Source organism: Muntiacus reevesi, chromosome X (assembly GCF_963930625.1).
Source record: "Muntiacus reevesi chromosome X, mMunRee1.1, whole genome shotgun sequence".
NCBI classification, from domain to species: domain Eukaryota; kingdom Metazoa; phylum Chordata; class Mammalia; order Artiodactyla; family Cervidae; genus Muntiacus; species Muntiacus reevesi.
The window spans coordinates 137,831,245-137,851,654 of record NC_089271.1 but is presented as its reverse complement, the minus strand read 5'-3'; the positions used below and the strand labels follow the sequence as shown (position 1 = coordinate 137,851,654).

General features: G+C 40.1%; 1 protein-coding gene across 1 annotated transcript in view; it reads right to left on the bottom strand.

Moving 5' to 3' along the window:
* Window positions 1-868: 868 nt before the first annotated feature.
* LHFPL1 (LHFPL tetraspan subfamily member 1) overlaps window positions 869-20,410 on the bottom strand; it is a 52,290-nt gene continuing 32,748 nt past the window's right edge. Inside the window, exon 3 of the mRNA XM_065916653.1 lies at window positions 869-1,050. Within this exon, the coding sequence (XP_065772725.1) occupies window positions 869-1,050 (182 nt within the window). The remainder of the gene's footprint in view (window positions 1,051-20,410) is intronic.

Sequence of the window (20,410 nt, the reverse complement as noted above, 5' to 3'; positions counted from 1 at the left end):
GCAAGCATCCTTGATTACTGTTTTTTCCACTGGCAGTCACTCTCCCCACAAGCTTCGTCACAACCAGAAAGGAAGAGAAGCAGGAAAAAGAGGAAGAGTCAAGGCACAATCATGAGAAAGGCATTAAAAAAATGGGCAGGGGCACTTCATAGATGTTTGCAGATGACAACAAATATCAGGGGAGGACCAAAGGAATGGAGCAGTAGGAACCAGCCCTGCTCATCTCATGGCTCTTCCCTGCACTAGTGTTTTTGTTGTTGCTGCTGATGTTGTTGTTTAGTCACTAAGTTGAGTCTGACTCTTTTGTGACCCTATGGACTGTAGCCTGCCAGCCTCCTCTGTCCATGGGATTTCCCAGGCAAGAATACTGGAGTTGGTTGCCATGCCCTTCTCCAGAGGAATCTTCCCATTTCAGGGATGATTGAACCCATGTCTCCTGCATTGCAGGCGGATTCTTTACTGCTGAGCCACCTGGAAAGCCCATAAGTGTTTTTACCCAACCTTTAAGCTTTGGGGTAAGTGACAGGAGATGCAGAATTCTGAAGAACTGCTTGACTGTACAACTTTCAACTGATCTTTCTTATTATTTTGTATGAAAGGGCACTTTGGGACTTGGAGGCTAGTGGGTACTCGCCAGCTAGATAAACATTTGATAAAATTATTGTCCTTGGTGAATTTTGTAAATAACCACTGACCCACTGGTTTAAGGCAAAGTGAAAATGAATGATGAGTTAAAAAGCATACAAACACTGGGTTACATGACTGGCAAGTGGGTAGCAACTGGCCTAGTGCAACTGGCCTAGTCTTAGTACTTCTTTTCAAGGTTCCCTTCCCTCCTCTTTCCCACCCTCTCCAATTCTGCCAAATCTCAAGGTTTGAGGCAGCGGTCAAACTCCATGGTATAAGAATTGGTGTTCTTCATGATGCTTTCCACCAACATGACAGGCTTGGGGTTTCTTCCAGCAAAGCAAGAGAGCCAGGTGCAAATCAACATGGCTGCAGCTGCGCCACCTCCAGCACAGTAATATGCCCAGCCAAGCTGACAGGTACCTGTGGAAACAGGGATAGAGACATAAGGGTTAGATTGTCTTCTCATACATTCTCTTGGAGATGTTAGGGTTAAAGTGAGAGTAGGAAACAGTGAATGAGACTGGGCTCACTCTTTTCTCTTTCTTCCTTTGCTGATGGCTGGTATTAGCTTTAGCAAGAGGAACGTTATTCTGTTACACGTCTGTAACAGAATGGGGGTGGTGTGGGTAGTGGCAGTGGTGGTGATGCTAATGACAGTGATGACAAGAACAACTTGATCAAGTGTCAAGAACTATGTTAAATTCTTTAGACATAGCTCATTGATCATTATAGTAACTATAGGAGTTAGGTACTCTTATTATCCCTACCTATTTTATATAAGAAGAGGCAACCTAGGCACAGGTTTGTGGAAAATCACACAGATAGGAAGTGGTAGAATCAGGATATAAACACTTGCTCATCCTAAATCTGCAGCTCCACACTTTTAACCACACTGATAGACTACACTGCATGAACTGTTTTCAAAGAACTATATCCTGTATCATGGGGAAATTTGCAGGCAAAATCAAATTACTTGCTCCATGCCATGTGTCACTATTCTACCTAATTTTTCAACATCCAGGGAAGAAATATGCACTGGAATCAAGGTCAAGCTTCTAAGGGGTAGTTTCAGTCTGAAAGATAATGGGAAAAGTCACCTGTTCACAAACATCCACCCCACCCATCATTTATTCTAGCACAGGTAGATTCTTTCCTTTAAAGTATTTGAATTTTTTCAGAGATCCATCAGAAAAAGTCAATGCCCAATGAAAGAGAGCTATTATATTACAAGGGATCAGAGTAATAAATAACTGCTGAAATCAAGTGCTTAAGCGAATAGGACTCCAGAAATTGGAGTAGATGCCCAGTGATACAAAATGGCAGAGGAATCCTGAGAAACAAAGTGGCTTTCACCTACATCACAGTCCTATAGAAAGCAAGTCCTGACTATAGTCAGTCAGTGGTGATGTCAAGACTGATTTTCAGGGCAATTTACATTTTTTAATTGAAGTAGAGTTGATTTACAAGATTATATTAGTTTTCCATGTACAGCATTGTGATTCAGTACTTTTACAAATTATAGTGTTAGTCACTCAGTCATGTCCAACTCTTTGAGACCCTATGGACTGTAGCCCATCAGGCTTCTCTGTCCATGGCATTCTCCAGGCAAGAATACTGGAGTGGGTTACCATTCCCTTCTCCAGGGGATCTTCCCAACTCAGGGATCGAACCCAAACCCAGGGATTGAACCCAGGTCTCCCGCATTGCAGGCAGATTCTTTACCACCTGAGCCAGGGAAGCTCTTACAGATTATACTTCCATTAAAAGTTATTATAAGGCAATGGCTATAACTCACTGTGCTATACAATATATCCTTGTTACTTCTCTATTTTATACACAGTAGTGTGTATCTCTTAATCCCATACCCCTATCTTGTCACTCCCCCCTTTCCTAGTCCCACTGATAATGAAGTTTCTATTCCATATCTGTGAATCTGTTTCTATTTTGCCATATACATTCATTTGTATTATATTTTTAAATTCCACATATAAGTGATATCATGCCATATTTGTCTTTCTGTTTGACAAATCACTAAGCATAATATTCTCTAGATTCATTCATATAGTTGCAAATGGCAGAATTACATTATCAGTATTTTTATGACAGAGTAATAGTCCATTGCATTGGATTGGCCAAAATGTTTATTTGAGTTTTTCCATAACATCATATGGAACAACCTGAACAAACTTTTGGCAAACCACTCCTCTCCACAAATATATATACACCACATCTTCTTTATCCTTTCATCTGTTGATGGACATTTGGGTTGCTTTCATATGCTGTTTATTGTAAATAGTGCTGTTATGAACATTGGGGTGCATGTATCTTTTTGAATTAGTATTTTCATGTTTTCCTGATATATACACAGGAGTGGAATTGCTAGATCATACAGTCATTTTTTGAGGACTCTCCAAACAGTCTTCCATAGTGTATACAGCAATTGGTATTCCCACCAACAGTGTACAGTGTTCCCTTTTCTCCATGTCCTCACCAACATTTGTTATTTGTAGACTTTTTGATGATAACCATTCTGACAAGTGTGAGGTGATGTCTCATTGGTTTGACTTGAATTTCTGATAACTAGTAATATTGAATACCTTTTCATGTACCTTTTGGCCATCTGTATATCTTCTTTGGGAAAATCTCTATTCCTATCTTCTGTCCAATTTTAAATTGGTTGTTTGTTTTAACAATATTAAGTTGTATGAGGTATTTTTTTTAATATTTTGGGTACTAATCATAGTAGGTCATGTTATTTGCAAGCATTTTCCTTCATTTCACAGGTTCTATTTTTATTTTGTTGATAGTTTCCTTTGCTGTGCAAAAGTTTTTAAGTTTAATTAGGTTCCATTTGCTTATTTTTGCTTTTATTTCTTTTGCCTTGGAAGACAGATACCCAAAAAAGTCATTGCTATAATTTATGTCAAACAGTGTTCTGTTGATGTTCTTTCCTAGGAATTTTGCGGTTTCAGGTTCTTACATTTAGATTCCTGATCCATTTTGGGTTTATTTTTTTATTTTTTTCCATTTATTTTTATTAGTTGGAGGCTAATTACTTTACAATATTGTAGTGGTTTTTGCCATACATTGACATGAATCAGTCATGGATTTACATGTGTTCCCCATCCCGATCCCCTCTCCTGCCTCCCTCTCCATCCCATCCCTCTGGGTCTTCCCAGTGCACCAGCCCTGAGCACTTGTCTCATGCATCCAACCTGGGATGGTGATCTGTTTCACCCTTGATAGTATACTTGTTTCAATGTTGTTCTCTCTGAACATCGCACCCTCGCCTTCTCCCACAGAGTCTAAAAGTCTGTTCTGTATATCTGTGTCTCTTTTTCTGTTTTGCATATAGGGTTATCGTTACCATCTTTCTAAATTCCATATATATGTGTTAGTATACTGTATTGGTCTTTATCTTTCTGGCTTACTTCACTCTGTATAATGGGCTCCAGTTTCATCCATCTCATTAGAATTGATTCAAATGAATTCTTTTTAATGGTTGAGTAATATTCCATAGTGTATATGTACCACAGCTTCCTTATCCATTCGTCTGCTGATGGGCATCTAGGTTGCTTCCCTGTCCTGGCTATTATAAACAGTGCTGCGATGAACACCGGGGTACACGTGTCTCTTTCAGATCTGGTTTCCTTGGTGTGTATGCCCAGAAGTGGTATTGTTGGGTCATATGGCAGTTCTATTTCCAGTTTTTTAAGGAATCTCCACACTGTTCTCCATAGTGGCTGTACTAGTTTGCATTCCCACCAACAGTGTAAGAGGGTTCCCTTTTCTCCACACCCTCTCCAGCATTTATTGCTTGTAGACTTTTGGATAGCAGCCATTCTGACTGGCCTGTAATGGTACCTCACTGTGGTTTTGATTTGCATTTCTCTGATAATGAGTGATGTTGAGCATCTTTTCATGTGTTTGTTAGCCATCTGTATGTCTTCTTTGGAGAAATGTCTGTTCAGTTCTTTGGCCCATTTTTTGATTGGGTCATTTATTTTTCTGGAATTGAGCTGCAGGAGTTGTTTGTATATTTTTGAGATTAATCCTTTGTCTGTTTCTTCATTTGCTATTATTTTCTTCCATTCTGAAGGCTGCCTTTTCACCTTACTTATAGTTTCCTTTGTTGTGCAAAAGCTTTTAAGTTTCATTAAGTCCCATTTGTTTAGTTTTGCTTTTATTTCCAATATTCTGGGAGGTGGGTCATAGAAGATCTTGCTGTGATTTATGTCAGAGAGTGTTTCGCCTATGTTCTCCTAGGATTTTTATAGTTTCTGGTCTTACATTTAGATCTTTAATCCATTTTGAGTTTATTTTTGTGTATGGTGTTAGAAAGTGTTCTAGTTTCATTCTTTTACAAGTGGTTGACCAGTTTTCCCAGCACCACTTGTTAAAGAGTTTGTCTTTTTTCCATTGTATATTCTTGCCTCCTTTATCGAAGATAAGATGTCCATAGGTACGTGGATTTATCTCTGGACTTCCTATTTTGTTCCATTGATCTATATTTCTGTCTTTGTGCCAGTATGATACTGTCATTTTGAGTTTATTTTTGTATGTGTTATGAGGAAATCTTATGGTTTTATATGTAGCTGTCCAATTTTTCCAGCATCACTTATTGGAAAGACTATTTTTTCTCCATTGTGTATTCCTGCCTCCTTTGTCACGAATTAATTGACTATAGTGTGTAGGTTTATTTCTGAACTCTATTCTGTTCTATTAATCTGTCTGTCTGCTTTTGTGCCAATACTATGCTATTTTGATTAATGTAGCTTTGTAGTATTGTCTGAAATCTGGGAGGGTTATATCTCCAGTTGTTCTTTTTTTTTTTTTTTTTCTTTTTCTTTTTTTTTTCAGTTGTTCTTTTTTCTCAAGATTGCTTTGGCAATTTTGAGTATTTTGTGGTTCTACACGAATTTCAGGATTATGTGTTCTAGCTTGGTGACAAACATTATGAGTATTTTATTAGGGCTAGGGTTTTAATATTTAGTATTTTAATAGGGATTACATTAAATCTGTAGATTTCTTTCTTTCTGTTATATAGCTGTTTTAGCAATATTAAGTCTCCTAATCCAAGAGCATGAGCTAGCTTTTCCATTTCTTTGTATAATCTTCAGTTTCCTTCATCAGTGTTTTACAGCTTTCAGAATATAGGTTTTTCACCTCTGGTTAAGTCTGTTCCTAAGAATTTTATTCTTTTTGATGCAATTTTAAAATGGATTTTTTAACTTTATTTTTCTGATAGTTCATTAACAATGTATAGGAAAGCAACAGACTTCTATATATTAATCTTATATCCTGCAATGTTACAGAATTCATTTATTAGTTCTAATAGTTTTCTGGTGAATACTTTAGGTTTATTTATATGTTGTATTGTGTCATCTGTAAATAGTGACAGTTTTACTTCTTCATTTCAATTTGGATGCTTTTTCTTTTTCTTGTCTGATTACTATAGCTAATACTTCCAATATTCAATATGTTAAATGGAAATGGCAAGATTGGGCATCACTGTCATCTTCCTGAATTTAGAGGAAAGGATTTCAGCTTTTCACTGTTGAGTGAGCATAAGTTAGCTGTGGGTTTGCTATAACTGGTCTTTATTATACTCAGATACATTCACTCTATACCCACTGTGATAAGGGTTTTTATTATGAATGGATATTGAATTTTGTCAAAAAATTTTTCCTGCATCTATTAATCATGTGATAATCATGTGATTTTTATCCTTTCTTTTATTAATCTGTGTATTATATTGATTGATTTGTAAATACTGAAACATTCTTGCTTCCCTGGAATAAATCCCACTTGATCATGGTATATGATAATTTTTATATTTTGTTGAATACGGTTTGCTAATATTTTGTTGAGAATATTTTCATCTATGTTTATCAAACGTATTGGCCTGTAATTTTTTGTTTTTGCAGTATCTTTGTTTGCTTTTGGTATAAGAGTAATGGTAAAGTGAAAGTGTTAGTTGTTCAGTTGTGTCTGATTCTTTGCAACCCCATGGACTGTAGCTCGCCAGGATCCTCTATCCATGGAATGCTCCAAGCAAGAATACTGGAGTAGGTAGCCATTCCCTTCTCCAGGGGATCTTTTTGACCCAGAGATCAAACCTGGATCTCTTGCATTGCAGGTGGATTCTTTACCATCTGAGACACCAGGGAAGAATAATGGTGGCCTCATAGAATAAATCTGGAAGTATTCCCTTCTCTTCATTTTTTTTAATAGTTTCAGAAGGGTAAGTATCATCTTTTCATATGTTTGATAGAATTCCCATGTGAAGCCATCTGGTTCTGAACTTTTGTTTACAGGGAGTATTTTTGAAATTACAAATTCAATTTGACTACTAGTGATCAGTTGGTTCAAATTATCTATTTCTCCTTGATCCAATCTTGGCAGAGTGTATGTTTCTAGAAATTTTCTTTCTTCTAATCTGCCTAATTTGTTGGCATATAACTATTCCTAGTGTTCTCATTATTTTTTGTATCTCTGTGGTAGCAGTTGTTATTTCTCCTCTTTCATTTCTCATTTTGTTTATTTGGGCCTTCTCTCTTTTCTTATTGGTGATGCTGGGTGAATGTTTATCAATTTTGTTTATCTTTTTTAAAAACAGATCTTGGTTTCATTGATCTTTTCTATTTTTTTATATTTATTTTCTCACTGATATTTATTATTTTCTTTCTTCTACTGACTTTGGTTATTTTGTTCTTTGTTTTCTAATTCCTTTAGGTGGTAGGTTAGGTTGTTTATTCAAGATTTTTTTTTCTTGAGGAAGGCTTTTGTTGTTATAAACTTCCCTCTTAGAACTGCCTTTGCTGAGTCTCATAGATTTCGATGTGTTATGTTTCAATTTCCATTTGTCTCTTTGGTTTCTTCATTGACTCATTGGTTTTTTAGTAGCGTGTTGTTTCACTTCCATGTGTTTGGGCTGGAAATGGAGAGGCTAGAGCTGGAGCCAGTGTGAGGTGGGACTTCTGCTCAGTGGCTGTAACCACCCTATTACAGATTGGATCTGATCCCATGTTGCTGGAGGAAAAGCTCTGAAGTCTGAGTTCAAGTTGGCTCTGTTGCCTTTATGCATGTATTTCCCCTTCTCCCTAAACCAGGATCCTTGTCCCAGAGATGGGGAGTGCTAAAGTAAGGGGGCCTCATGCAGGCTCTCTGCTCAAGTCAGCTGCAGACAGTGATCCAGACTGTCTCCAATAAACTGCCTATACGGGTGCCTGCAACTGTTTCCTCTCTGCTCCAAGCCTCAGATGCAAGTTCCCTTTGTTCCTCATAGCTGACTACTGCTCAAGCCTCTGCCACCCATGCTACCATGCCACATCATAAGGCAGGCAGGGCCCATGTGAACTCTCACTGTAAATTGGGGGTTGAGCTATAGTGGAATGGCTACCCTCAGAGGTCTAGGCTGCTTCTGATACAGTGCTTGAATAAGCACCCATGATAGCCACTGCTATTCTACCGAGACTTTACCCAAGGACCTGATCACCTCTGTATCCCATGGTTAAGTCTTCTCCTTGGTTGTGGCTGCCCCAGATTCAGTGCTGCATTGTGATGTGGAGTGAGTAGGGCTGGAGCATTTGCTTGGTTTGTGCTGGGGCACAGCAAGGCAGTCATGGGAAACTGGGCAGTCACCAGAAAAGAGCTCTCTATGTCCTGCCTAGGGAGCAAGCAAGCATGTGTACACAAGCACATGAGCAGAGTCCAGGCTTCCCACAGCCCCACTCCACCACCCCCCGATAATCCCTGTGGTTTTCCAACCAGCCAAAATGGCTTGTCTCCTATACATAGGATCCCAGGACTGGGGACCCAATCTATAACTCTCACTGTCTCCATCCTTGCATTGTCCCTTTTCATATGAGTCCCCTTTTCTTCCTTCCTATCAAATTACATATGTATCTTTCATATAGACTTGCTTGTCCAGGAGTCCTTCTGCCAGTTTCCAGAAGACTTTCAGTGAGACTTGTTCCACACATAGATACATTTTTGATGTTTGTGTGGGGAGGATGTGGTCCCCAGGTCCTCTCACTCCACCATCTTGATCGCTCTCCCCTCATGACAATTTATTTTTCAATAACCAATTATTTCTCTTCACATGGTTCCCACTGACTCTTAATTTTCCTTGTTTTAATTGTCTGGTTGGCATATATATAAAGAGTCTAAGATGCCCCCAAGTTAGGCTGCTTTGCTTTTCCATTACGGCCAGGCTAATTTATCCCTAATTTCCCACCTTAGAAATAATCTTTCTACCACCAAGCCATCACTCATGCTGTCTCTCTTGCTATACATAGCTTTTCCTTTTATTCACCAATTCATATCTTCCTAAGAATACTCTTCAGGATTCAGCACCTCCAGGAAATCTTCCCTGGCTAACCTCAGTGAACTCAAGTCACCTCAACCAAGTAGGCCTCCAGGAATTTATCTATATACCATTTACATGAGTGTACCTGTTAGACAAAATGTTGGAATGAAGATTTTCATATCATGTATTTTTCATTTTCTCTTTACCTCCTTCCAGATTGTTGGCGCAATAGAATAAATGTATTTGTTTCTTTTTTGATAATGCCCCTCATGCTCTGTCAACAGTGGATGCTCAGTATGATTTAGCCTAACAGTACTTCAAAGATAGATATATTTGCATTTTCAACCCTCAACACCCAAAACTATGACTTAAATTTTGAATTAAAATGACAAAATCAGCTATTCTATTTGTTTCTGGAATGTGCTATAAGGCATATGCGTATTCTGTTCCTTTTGCCTAAAATGCTTATTGCATGTGCATACATACATATACACTTCCCACCACTCTGTGTAGTCAATGTTCAACCATTCTTCAGAGCTCAACTCTGGATATGAAATAGAAGAGAGGAATCCAACATCGTGAATAACTGCAACATGAACAATGACAGTAGAACTCTGGGAAGAGTAAAGTGAAAAATACCATCTTGAGGCAAGCAGACAATAGATCTGGATCCTCCACTCCAACCTTATCACACCTTCCTTTAGACACTCACTTTTTCAGTCACTCAGTCACTCAGTAAAAGTAGGAGGTTTTATATGCTTTGGATTTCACAGAGTGAAAATTCTAGAGAAGGCAAACCTTCCAGTTTTGCCATCTTGACAAGGAAGGCTATAGGCTATATTGTACCTACTTCACAGACAGGAATGTGAGGCTCAGTTTAAAGCCTTTAGAAACTCTCTCAGAAGCAGCGGGTACCGGCAGGGATCCAGATCAAGTATCTTTACTTTCAATCTGGTTCTCTGCCCTCTACTGTTTTTCTCATCCTCCCAAAAGCCATTTGGCTCTTACAGGACCCTTAATCTGTAAGCCCTACAGAGGGGGATCCTGTGTCAATTTGCAATAGACTCACTCACCAGAGCTTCTTTCCTAACCACTCAAATGAAAATCTCCTGTGCTCACATGACAGAGTAGGCAGGAGCCAGCTTTGTGGGGAGGGGCCACTGTTGGAGACTTTCCTCCTCTCTGCAATGCTCCCAATCTAGTCTAGACAGGCATCAGAAGTCTCAAGCTGCTGCTTCAGTTTCCAGTCTGGTCATCCCCACCCCCATTGGAAGGGCAGAGCTTTTTCTATTAGGTACATGCACCCTGGGGCCAGGGAAAGACTTGTTTCTGTAAATGAAAGGAATAAATGCATAGCATGCCATTACTCCAAAGCCCTAAGCAGGAAGAAAGCTGACAGTGGGCAGCTCCAGAGTGAAGAGCTAGCTAGAAAGGTCTTAATAAACCTTATTGAAGCCAAGTCAGAACCAGGTATCCCTGGGCTAAAAGCCAACACCAAAGTGCCCCCATCGCCACCCGAAGTGCAGAATTTCCTCTCACAGAGATGCCAGTTAAGCCGCTGAACAGCATCTAAGCCCAAGGCTGCTATCACACAGGAAATCAAAGAGAAATAGAGGAAATATATCTCCTATCCAATCCTCTCCCCCAACCCTACCTGTTATCTACCTGAGAGAACAGAGAGGTTACAACATTAGCATTGCAAATGGGGGGGAAAGAGCAAACCTTTTAAGAACTACATTTCCAAGCTGAGAGCTGCTGTCAATATTCACATACTCCACAGAAAGCTTGGACACTGGTCTCATGGCCTACAGAGGAACTCGTGTTTTCTGTGGAAGGATGCAAAAGTAGGAAGCCGTGGGAAAAAGCTACCACACTTTACGTCCAATCACCTTTTAGTGAAGCCCCATGGAACATCACCAATCCCTAAATTCTATTTCTTGAAATACATTTGATCCTTCTATTCATCTGACAAATATTTATCAAGTATCTACTATGTGCCATACATTTTGAATACATCACCTCATTTGATTCTCACAACAGCCATGATTATTTCCATTTAGAGCTGAAGATTTAGTAATCTCAGAAACTTAATTACTTTACCAACTAACAAGTGTCAGAGTTGAAATTTGAATGCCAGGACTAAGTCCATGGCTATCCATTTCAACCAGGCCAAGAGAGTGGAATCAACAATACAAGTTATTATGATCCAAGTTTTGTGAGAAAGTATGATACCTTTGGGCTTCCCAGGTGGTGCTAGTGGTAAAGAACCCACCTGCCAATGCAAGAGATGAAGGAGACTCAGGTTCAATCCCTGAGTCAGGAAGAACCCCTGGAGGAGGGTATGGCAACCCACTTCAGTATTCTTTCCTGTAGAATCCCATGGAGAGAGGAGCCTGGCTGGCTGTGGTCCATAGGGTCGCAAAGAGTCGGACACAACTGACGCAACTTAGCACACACGCATGCATGATACCGTCACCTAGTTAATTCACTGTTCTTGGTCTCAATTTCCTTTTTCTAAAGTGAAGGGAATTTTACTAAAGACATTTCTATAAAGGCAGCTTTCAATTCAAATTTTCCATTCTATTATGAACATGATAAATGCTTTGAGAGACATACAAGTAAAAAATGTACGTAATATCCAGGGAAAGAATTACTTGTAACTGAGAGGATTTAGGTTCAAGTAGGGTTTTATAGAGTAGCTAGCATTTCAACCAGACTTTAGTCATGGGAAGGGGGCATTCTGGGTAGAGGGAGAGGTTGGTGTGAGCAAAGTTATACAAGTGAGAATGCAGACCACATGGTTCAGAAACAGCACTCCATTCAGAGTCATTTCAGAAAAGAAGCTGTAGATGGCAAATAATGAGCTGAATCTAGACAAGGAAGGATCATGACTCTGTCATCTTTCCCACCAGGAGTGGAGAACAATGGTAATTTCTGATCAGATAATGATATGATAGAACAAAGTTTCTCATCTTTGGCAATATTGACAGTTTAGGCCAAAGAATTCTTTGTCGTAATGGGGGTGGGTAGTGTTGTTCTGTGAATTGTAACACTCTGGCCTCTACCTACTAGATGTCTACAACTTATCCCTGCTCCACTGAACTGTGAAAAACAAAAATATTGACAGACTTGGCTATGTCCCCAGGGTGGAGGTATTAAGAACCACTGAGTTAGAAGTACAGTTTGGGAGATTAACTTAAAAGCTGTATGTAAAAGGGATTGGAAGTTCCTGTGCTATAGGACCAGTTAACCAGAGGTCACAGACGCTGTGACACATCCAACAATATGCAAAACAGCCTCCCACCACAAAAAATGATCTGGACAAAAATGTTCATATTTTCAAGATTGAGCAACTGTCATTGAGGCAAACACCACATATTTATACTTTGCATTATCTCCAAAATGAATCTTGATGACTGAAAGATTACCCCAGCAGAATGGATTCTTCTTCCTTAAGAACAGCTATGCATGGTTCCTCACTGACCTGGCAAACTGGCTGAAACGGGGGCCTGGTCAGCCTTGAGCATTCTAGTGTGCTAGCCCAGGGAAGCTGGGGAAGGTCAAGGAGAGAGATCTCATAATGTATTGAGAAGGAACTATTGATTCCCTGAGAGTCAAGAAACTGGAGTCTTTGAAGAAATCTCTTACCCCTACAGGATCTCAGCTCTCTCACCCTTAAAATGGGAGAAAATAATTAAGTATCTTTGTAAAGATAGAGCAATAGGATGAATTTTTGAGGTCCCCTTCAGAAATAGCCTAGCCTTTCAGACTGAATGCATGGACTGAACCTGCATGCTGGAATTGTTCAAGGACCTGTGTCCCCAGAAAATACTGCAGTGAGCTGACATCACACCTGGGGATTGTGTCTACATACATGCATAGTTATCTGTGACAAGAAAGACTGGGTGGCAGGATAGGGTGAGAGAAGAGGTCCTAACTGCAAATTAGCTTTATGCAAAGCTTCTAGATAAGTCTTAAGATAAGCCTGCTCCTTTTTGTGCTCTTCTGTATCATTTCTAACACTCTATCTGTGAGTCATTCCATTCCAATGTTGCATTTGCTGTGACAAGATCCCTCATAAGAGTTATTAAATCATCACTCAGCAGTGGGCCTGACATTTAAATCAAGACATGTTGCCTTTTATTTCAAGCTGCAAATCAAATTGGTTTGGAGTTTGTCTCTATTTCCTTTGATTCAGCATTAAGTTATTACATCTCCTCTGTTTAGAGAACAAATTATCACTGTCTGCTACTTAAACTGACCCTGCTCCCTAGAGATCCAGTCCTATGCTCTTCAGGGACTTGTTGTCAGGCCAAATATCAATGGTTCATGATGAGCAAATAGGAAGGGTTAGCCACAAGCTAATGTTTTTCATGAGGCCCAACAGTGGTGTGGATGTCAGAGTTGGGAATAAGAGTAGGAATGAGTCTGATGGAGAATATTTCTCTGCAGAGGGCATGGTTGTAGTTCCAGCTTGGAGGCCAATAATGCCAGTGAAGTAATCCAAAGAAAAGAGTCCTCCTTGGAGGAAGAGAAGAAAGGCACAAAAAAGAGAGTATGCCCACTTTGGAAGATAGTTTCTTACAAAACTAAACATATTCATACCATATGATCCAGCAATCACACTACTTGGTATTTACCCAAAGGAGTTGAAAACTTACAGTCACAGAAGAACCTGCACACAGCAACTTTATCCATCATTGCCAAAACTTGGAAGCAACCCAGATGTCCTTCATTAGGTAAACAGATAAGTAAACTGTGGTACATTTCGACAATGGACTATTATTCAGTGCTGAAAAGAAATGAGCTTTCAAGCCATGAAAAGACATGGGAAACCTTAAATGCATATCACTAAGTGAAAGAAGCCATTCCCAAAAGACTACATAGTATACATTTCCAATTATATGACCTTCTGGAAAAGGAAAAAAGATGGAGACAGTAAAAGGATCAGTGGTTGCCATGAGTTGCAGGAGTGTGGGAATGACTAGGCAGAGCACAGAGGATTGTTTAGTTCAGTTCAGTTCAGTCACTCAGTCATGTCTGACTCTTTGCCACCCCATGGACCACAGAACGCCAGGCCTCCCTGTCCGTCACCAACTCCCAGAGTTTACTCAAACTCATGTCCATTGAGTTGGTGATGCCAACCAACCAACTCATCCTCTGTCATCCACTTCTCCTCCTGCCTTCAATCTTTCCCAGCATCAGGGTCTTTTCAAATGAGTCAGCTCTTCACATTAGGTGGCCAAAGTATTGGAGTTTCAACTTCAACATTAGTCCTTCCAATGAATATTCAGGACTGATCTCCTTTAGCATGGACTAGTTGCATCTCCTTGCAGTCCAAGGGACTCTCAAGAGTCTTTCCCAACACCACAGTTCAAAAGCATCAATTCTTTGGCACTCAGCTTTCTTTATAGTCCAGCTCTCACATCCATACATGACTACTGGAAAAACCATAGCTTTGATTAGGCAGGCCTTTGTTGGTAACATGATGTCTTTGCTTTTTTTTTTAATAACAGAAGATAGTTAGAGCAGTGAAATACTCTGTAGGATACTATTGGGTTGGCCAAAAATTTCGCTTGGGCATTTTTTTTTCCTAGGAGATGCTTTCCCAAATGAACTTTTTGGCCAACCCAAAATAATGATGGATGCACATCATTATACATTTGCCTAAAAGTATAGAATGTACAACACTAGTAATGAAACATAAGGTAAACTATGGATTCTGGGTGATTGTGTTGTGTCAATGTAGCTTCATCAGTTGTAACAAATGTACCACTCTGGTAGGGGTGTTGATAATGAGGGAGACTATGGATGTGTGGGAGCAGATAGTATATGGAAAATTTCTGTACCTTCCCCTCAGTGTTGCTGTGAACTAAAACTTCTTTATTAAAGTCTTAATAAAATGAGAGAGAAAGACTGAGGGAAGTCTGTCTTTTCAGTTTTTCAAGTCTTCCCCTTTAGAATCATTTGATGAGATGCTAGGCTCCTGAAAGGCTGGAGGAGGAGACAGAGAAGCAGAGATATAGAAAGAATACAGCAACCACTAACACCTTGAAAACTGATGAGGGCTAAATGAAATGAAATCGAATTTAGAGATATATTAAGTTTTTATTTCATACATGCATATGTGCTCAATCACTCAGTCGTGTCCAACTCTTTACAACTCCATAGACTATAGCTCACCAGGCTCCTCTGCCTATGGAATTTTCCAGGCAACAATACTGAAGTGGGGTGCCATTTCCTACTCCAGGGGATCTTCCTAACCCAGAGATTGAACCCACATCTCATGTCTCCTACATTGACAGGTCAGGTTCTTTATGACTAAAGCCACCTGGGAAGCCCTTGATTTGACACAAGAGTTGGCAAAAGTCAAGTTCTAAGAGCTAATACTTCAGAAAAAGACTTGCTTGTGACTTGAGATCAGTGGGAAGAAGATCTAGATATTAGTGTGGTACAGGAGAGGCTGATGGAGGCAAGCCTTGAGGTAGGGCAAGAAGGAATAAATTTACTTTGAGAATATAAGCAGCTCAAGGGTGTAGAGAGAGGACTGAAATCCTGTACAAAGAGAAAAGACACATTCCAGCAACTCATGGAGTCAGAATGTTGGGAGGTGGTTGATGAAGAACGCAAAGAGAACCATATTAACACCTGTTCTTTTTTTTTTTTTGGTCTAATTTAGTCCAATAACCAGGAAATTTGAAAAACACTGCTCAAACCTTAGGTAGGCAAAATAAGGGAAGGAGTGACTGCAGGATGTAGAAGGACCTGCAACAGGAACCAGCATAGTGCTGTCAACCTCAGTACCCAGAGTAGAGGGATGGCATAGATATGAACTACGCAGGATGTCTGTCTGGGGCTTTCATAGACTTCATCATATCAAATCAGGCTGCTGACACTGGCTCTGAGTGAAAGACCCTCAGCTACAGAGAGATACCTAAGTTTCCTTTGGAATTCCAAAAAGTAGATTGAGAGGGGAAGAACTAGAGAGAGATCAAAGGAGACAATGAGACTAAAGGGGAAGGTGAAAGAGCATGAGAAGAAAGGTAGGGGGAGTTTGTTGAGAGAACATTAGGAGAAGATCAGAACCCTTGAGAACACAATACACACTGAGTTGAGATCTTCAACAGACCTCTTCCTCATGAGGGTCCTTTTTTTCCAAAGCAGACTCAGTTCAGGAAAAACAGGTACTCCCTCCATCACTGCAGCACCCTCTAAGCTTATGAGACCAAATCTCCAACCCACTGCCCCAGTTGCTGCTTAGTGTGTGTGGTTGGTGGACTAGGAAGGCGGTGAGGAAGAGGGCAGTTTGTTACTTGCTTACTCAACATATTTTTTTTCCCGTGAGGACCTGAATTTAGTGCTAAGCATACTGCTGACTTCAGGGTCTCCATGAAAGTGAAAATGTTAGTCGCTCAGGCATGCCTGACTCTTTATGATCCCATTGACTGTAGCCCGCCAGGCTCCTCTGTCCATGGGATCCTCTAGGCAAGAATACTGCAATGGATACCCATTCTCTATGCAGGGAATTTCCTGACCCAGGGATTGAACCCAGGTCTCCTGCATTGCAGGCAGATTCTTTACCATCTGAGCCACCAGGGAAGGCCATAGGTAGCAGCATAAAAACATTTTTAATGCAGCCAAAGCCAAGTTAAATGAGTAGAGAACCTTCTCTGCTAGATTCAGTACAGATGCATAATTGTCAAAGATAAAGCAAAGCCAGTGAATTCAAAGCTACCTACACCCACCACAGCCCCCAGTGAAAAGATACCCAAGCCATAAGAATAGCTCTCTTCTCACTTGCTTCAGTGAATATGAGTATTAGTAGGAGCTTAGATTGGAAGCCTATGGAAGATCCCAGGAGCCTCTCAGGCTCCCTTGTTAGAGAGGAAGGCAAAGCAAACAAACAAGAAAGCTTCTGAAAACTTCAGTAGTTCAGGTAACCATATTATTGCTGGTAGCTACTATTTGGCTGGCTTAGTCAGGTCTGCCAGGGAGGTAGGACATTCTGAGCTGCCAACCCCATCTTGGTCCAACCTGATGCTCTAAAAAGCAAGGGAAGGCCAGAGCACTTTCTAGAAAGTCAGGGTAGCACTCTGTAGAATCAAGTCCTCACGGTGACAGAGATGTCCTGATTTGGTTGATTGTTTTCTTGCTTTTACACAAACTTCTGCTAAACAAATTGAGTCCTATTGAAATCTGCCCCACCACTACTGAGCATTTGATTCTCATCTATCCTCATACTTTGCCAACCTGCTTTTCCTATTTATATCATTTCTTGCATCACTAGCCTGAGGTCCAGCTACTCTGCTCATGTTTTTTATTCCACTGGGAGTGAGGAGAAGGAATTATGTCTCAGACCAATATAAATTATGCTACTGGGTCTTTGCCAAGATTGACCCCGTTCTTGCTCCTGAAAAGACCTCCATGTCACTCTGTGTTGTCCTTTGTATACTTCATCAACTACACTTAGGGTTCACTGGAGGCTCAGTGGTAAAAAAATTCCCTGCCAATGCAGGAACTGCAAGAGACTCAGGTTTGATCCCTGGGTCGGGAAGATCCCCTGAAGATGGACATAGCAACCCATGCCATTATTCTTGCCTGGGAATTTTCATGGACAGAGTAGCCTGGCAGGCTACAGTCCATGGGGCTGCAAAGAGTTGGACATGACTGAAACAATCGAGCACACACAGGACACTTGGAGCACCTCCTCACAAGAACTTTGGGAATTACTATAGATTAAAAGTCTGTGTCCCCCAAATTCCTATGTTAAATGCTAATGTTCAGTGTGATGGCCTTTGAAGGTGGAGCCTTTGGGAGGTGATCAGGTCATGAGGACAGAGCCTTAATAAATGGAATTAGTCTTCTTATAAAGGAGGAGAGCTCCCTTGCCCCCTTCTGCCATGTGAAATACAGTAAGAGAATGGTAATGTACCAAATAAGGAAGTATTTCCTTACCAGACACTGAATCTGCTGACACATTGATACTGGACTGGCCAACCTCCAGAACTGAGAGAAAAACATTCTGTTGTTTGTAAGCTACCCAGTCTTTGGTATCTCTCATAGCAGCCCAAACAGCCTAAGACATGTACTCTCCCCAAGAGACAGGTTTAAAAAAAAAAAACGCTAAGAAAGTGTTGGACCTCTGACTCAGTATGAGCTCTTTAGGATATTTGACCTCTATAAAAAAAAAAAAAAAAAAAAAAAAAAAAAAAAAAAACTCCTTTTCTCTAATATCTGCTCAATAGACCTCTTCTTGCATCCATTTGAAGTTTCTCAGCTAATTGGCTCTGTAACTGGAATAGAAATAGCTAATATTGGTTAAATGTCTCCATGTGCCAGGCACTGTGTTAAGCTCTTTAAACATGTTGTTCTCACATATGCAAGATCAACAAATCAGATGAGTAAAAGGGTACCAGCGTAGAACAAAGAAATACAGTATTAATGTGATGAGTGTTATGACATAGAGTGACAAAAGGGTACAGATGAGGGGGGTCAAATACAGTTTGAAAGGGGCAGGGTGTTTTCAAGAAAAATAAGGTAGGTGAGGAAGATCAGGAGCTGACAGTGGCTCAGATCATGAACCCTTTATTGCAAAATCCAGATTCAAATTGAAAAAAGTAGGGAAAACCACTAGGCCATTCAGGTATGACCTATATCAAATCCCTTATGTTTATAATTGGAAGTGACAAACAGATTCAAGAGATTAGATCTGACAGAGTACCTGAAGAACTGTGGACAGAAGTTCATAACATTGTTCAGGAGGCAGTGATGAAAATAATCCCCAAAAAGAAATTCAAAAAGGCAAATGGATGACTGAGGAGGCCTTACAAAAATTGAGCAAAGAAGAGAAATGAAAGGCAAAGGAGAAAAGGAAAGATATAGCCATTGAGTACAGAGTTCTAAAGAATAGCAATGAGAAATAAGAAAGCCTTCCTAAGTGAACTATGCAAAGAAATAGAGAATGGGAAAGACTAGAGATGTCTTCAAGAAAATTAGAGATACCAAGGGAACATTTCATGCAAAGATGGGCACAATAAACAACAGAGATGCTGTGGACCTAACAGAAGCAGAAGAGATTAAGAAGAGGTGGCAAGAATACACAGAAGAGCTATACAAAAAAGATCTTAATGACCCGGATAACCACAGTGATATGATCATTCACCTAGAGCCAGACATCCTGAAATGTGAAGTCAAGTGGGTCTTAGGAAGTATCACTACAAACAAAGCTAGTGGAGGTGATGGAATTATAGCTGAGCTATTTCAAATCCTAAAAGATGATACTGTGTGAAAGTGCTGCACTCAATATGCCAGCAATTTGAAAAACTCAGTAGTGGTCGCAGGATTGGAAAAGGTCAGTTTTCATTCCAATCCCAAAGAAAGGCAATGCCAAAGAATGTTCAAACTACTACACAATTGCACTCATTTCACATGCACTCATTTCACATTTAGAAAGGTCATGCTAAAAATTCTCCAAGTTGACTTCAACAGTATATGAACTTCTGATGTTCAAGCTGCATTTACAAAAGGCAGAGGAACCAGAGCTCAAATTGCCAGCATCCATTGGATCATAAAATAAGCAGGAGAATTCCAGAAAAACTTCTACTTCTGCTTCATTGACTACACTAAAGCCTTTGATTGTGTGGATCACAAGAAAACTGTGGAAAATTCATAAAGAAATGGGAGTACCAGACCACCTTACCTGTCTCCTGGGAAATCTGTGTGCAGGTCAAGAAGCAATAGTTAGAACCAGACATGGAACAACGGACTGATTCCAAATTGGGAAAGGAGTATATCAAGCCTGTATATTGTCACCCTGCTTATTTAACTTATATGCAGACTATATCATACAAAATGCCGGGCTAGATGAAGCTCAAGCTGGAATCAAAATTGTTGGTAGAAATATCAATAACTTCAGATATGCAGATAATACCATGCTTATGGCAGAAAGCAAAGAGGAACTAAAGAGCCTCTTGATGAAGGTGAACAAGTCAAGAGTGAAAAAGCTCACTTAAAACTCAACTTTTAAAAAACAAATATCATGGCATCTGGTCCCATCACTTTATGGCAAATAGATGGGAAAACAATGGAGACAGTGAGAGACTTTATTTTTGGGGGCTGCTCCAAAATCACTGCAGATGGTGACTGCAGCCATGAAATTAAAAGATGCTTGCTCCTTGGAAGAAAAGCTAAAACCAACCTATACAGCATATTAAAAAGCAGAGATATTACTTTGCCAACAAAGGTCTGTATAGTCAAAGCTATGGTTTTTCCAGTAGTCAGGTATGGATTTAAGAGTTGGACAATAAAGGAGGCTGAGCACTGAAGAATTGATGCTTTCAAACTGTGGGGTTGGAGAAGACTCTTGAGAGTCCCTTCGACTGCAAGAAAATCAAACTAGTCAATCCTAAAGGAAATCAACCCTGAATATTAATTGGAAGGACTAATGCTGAACTGAAGCTCCAATACTTT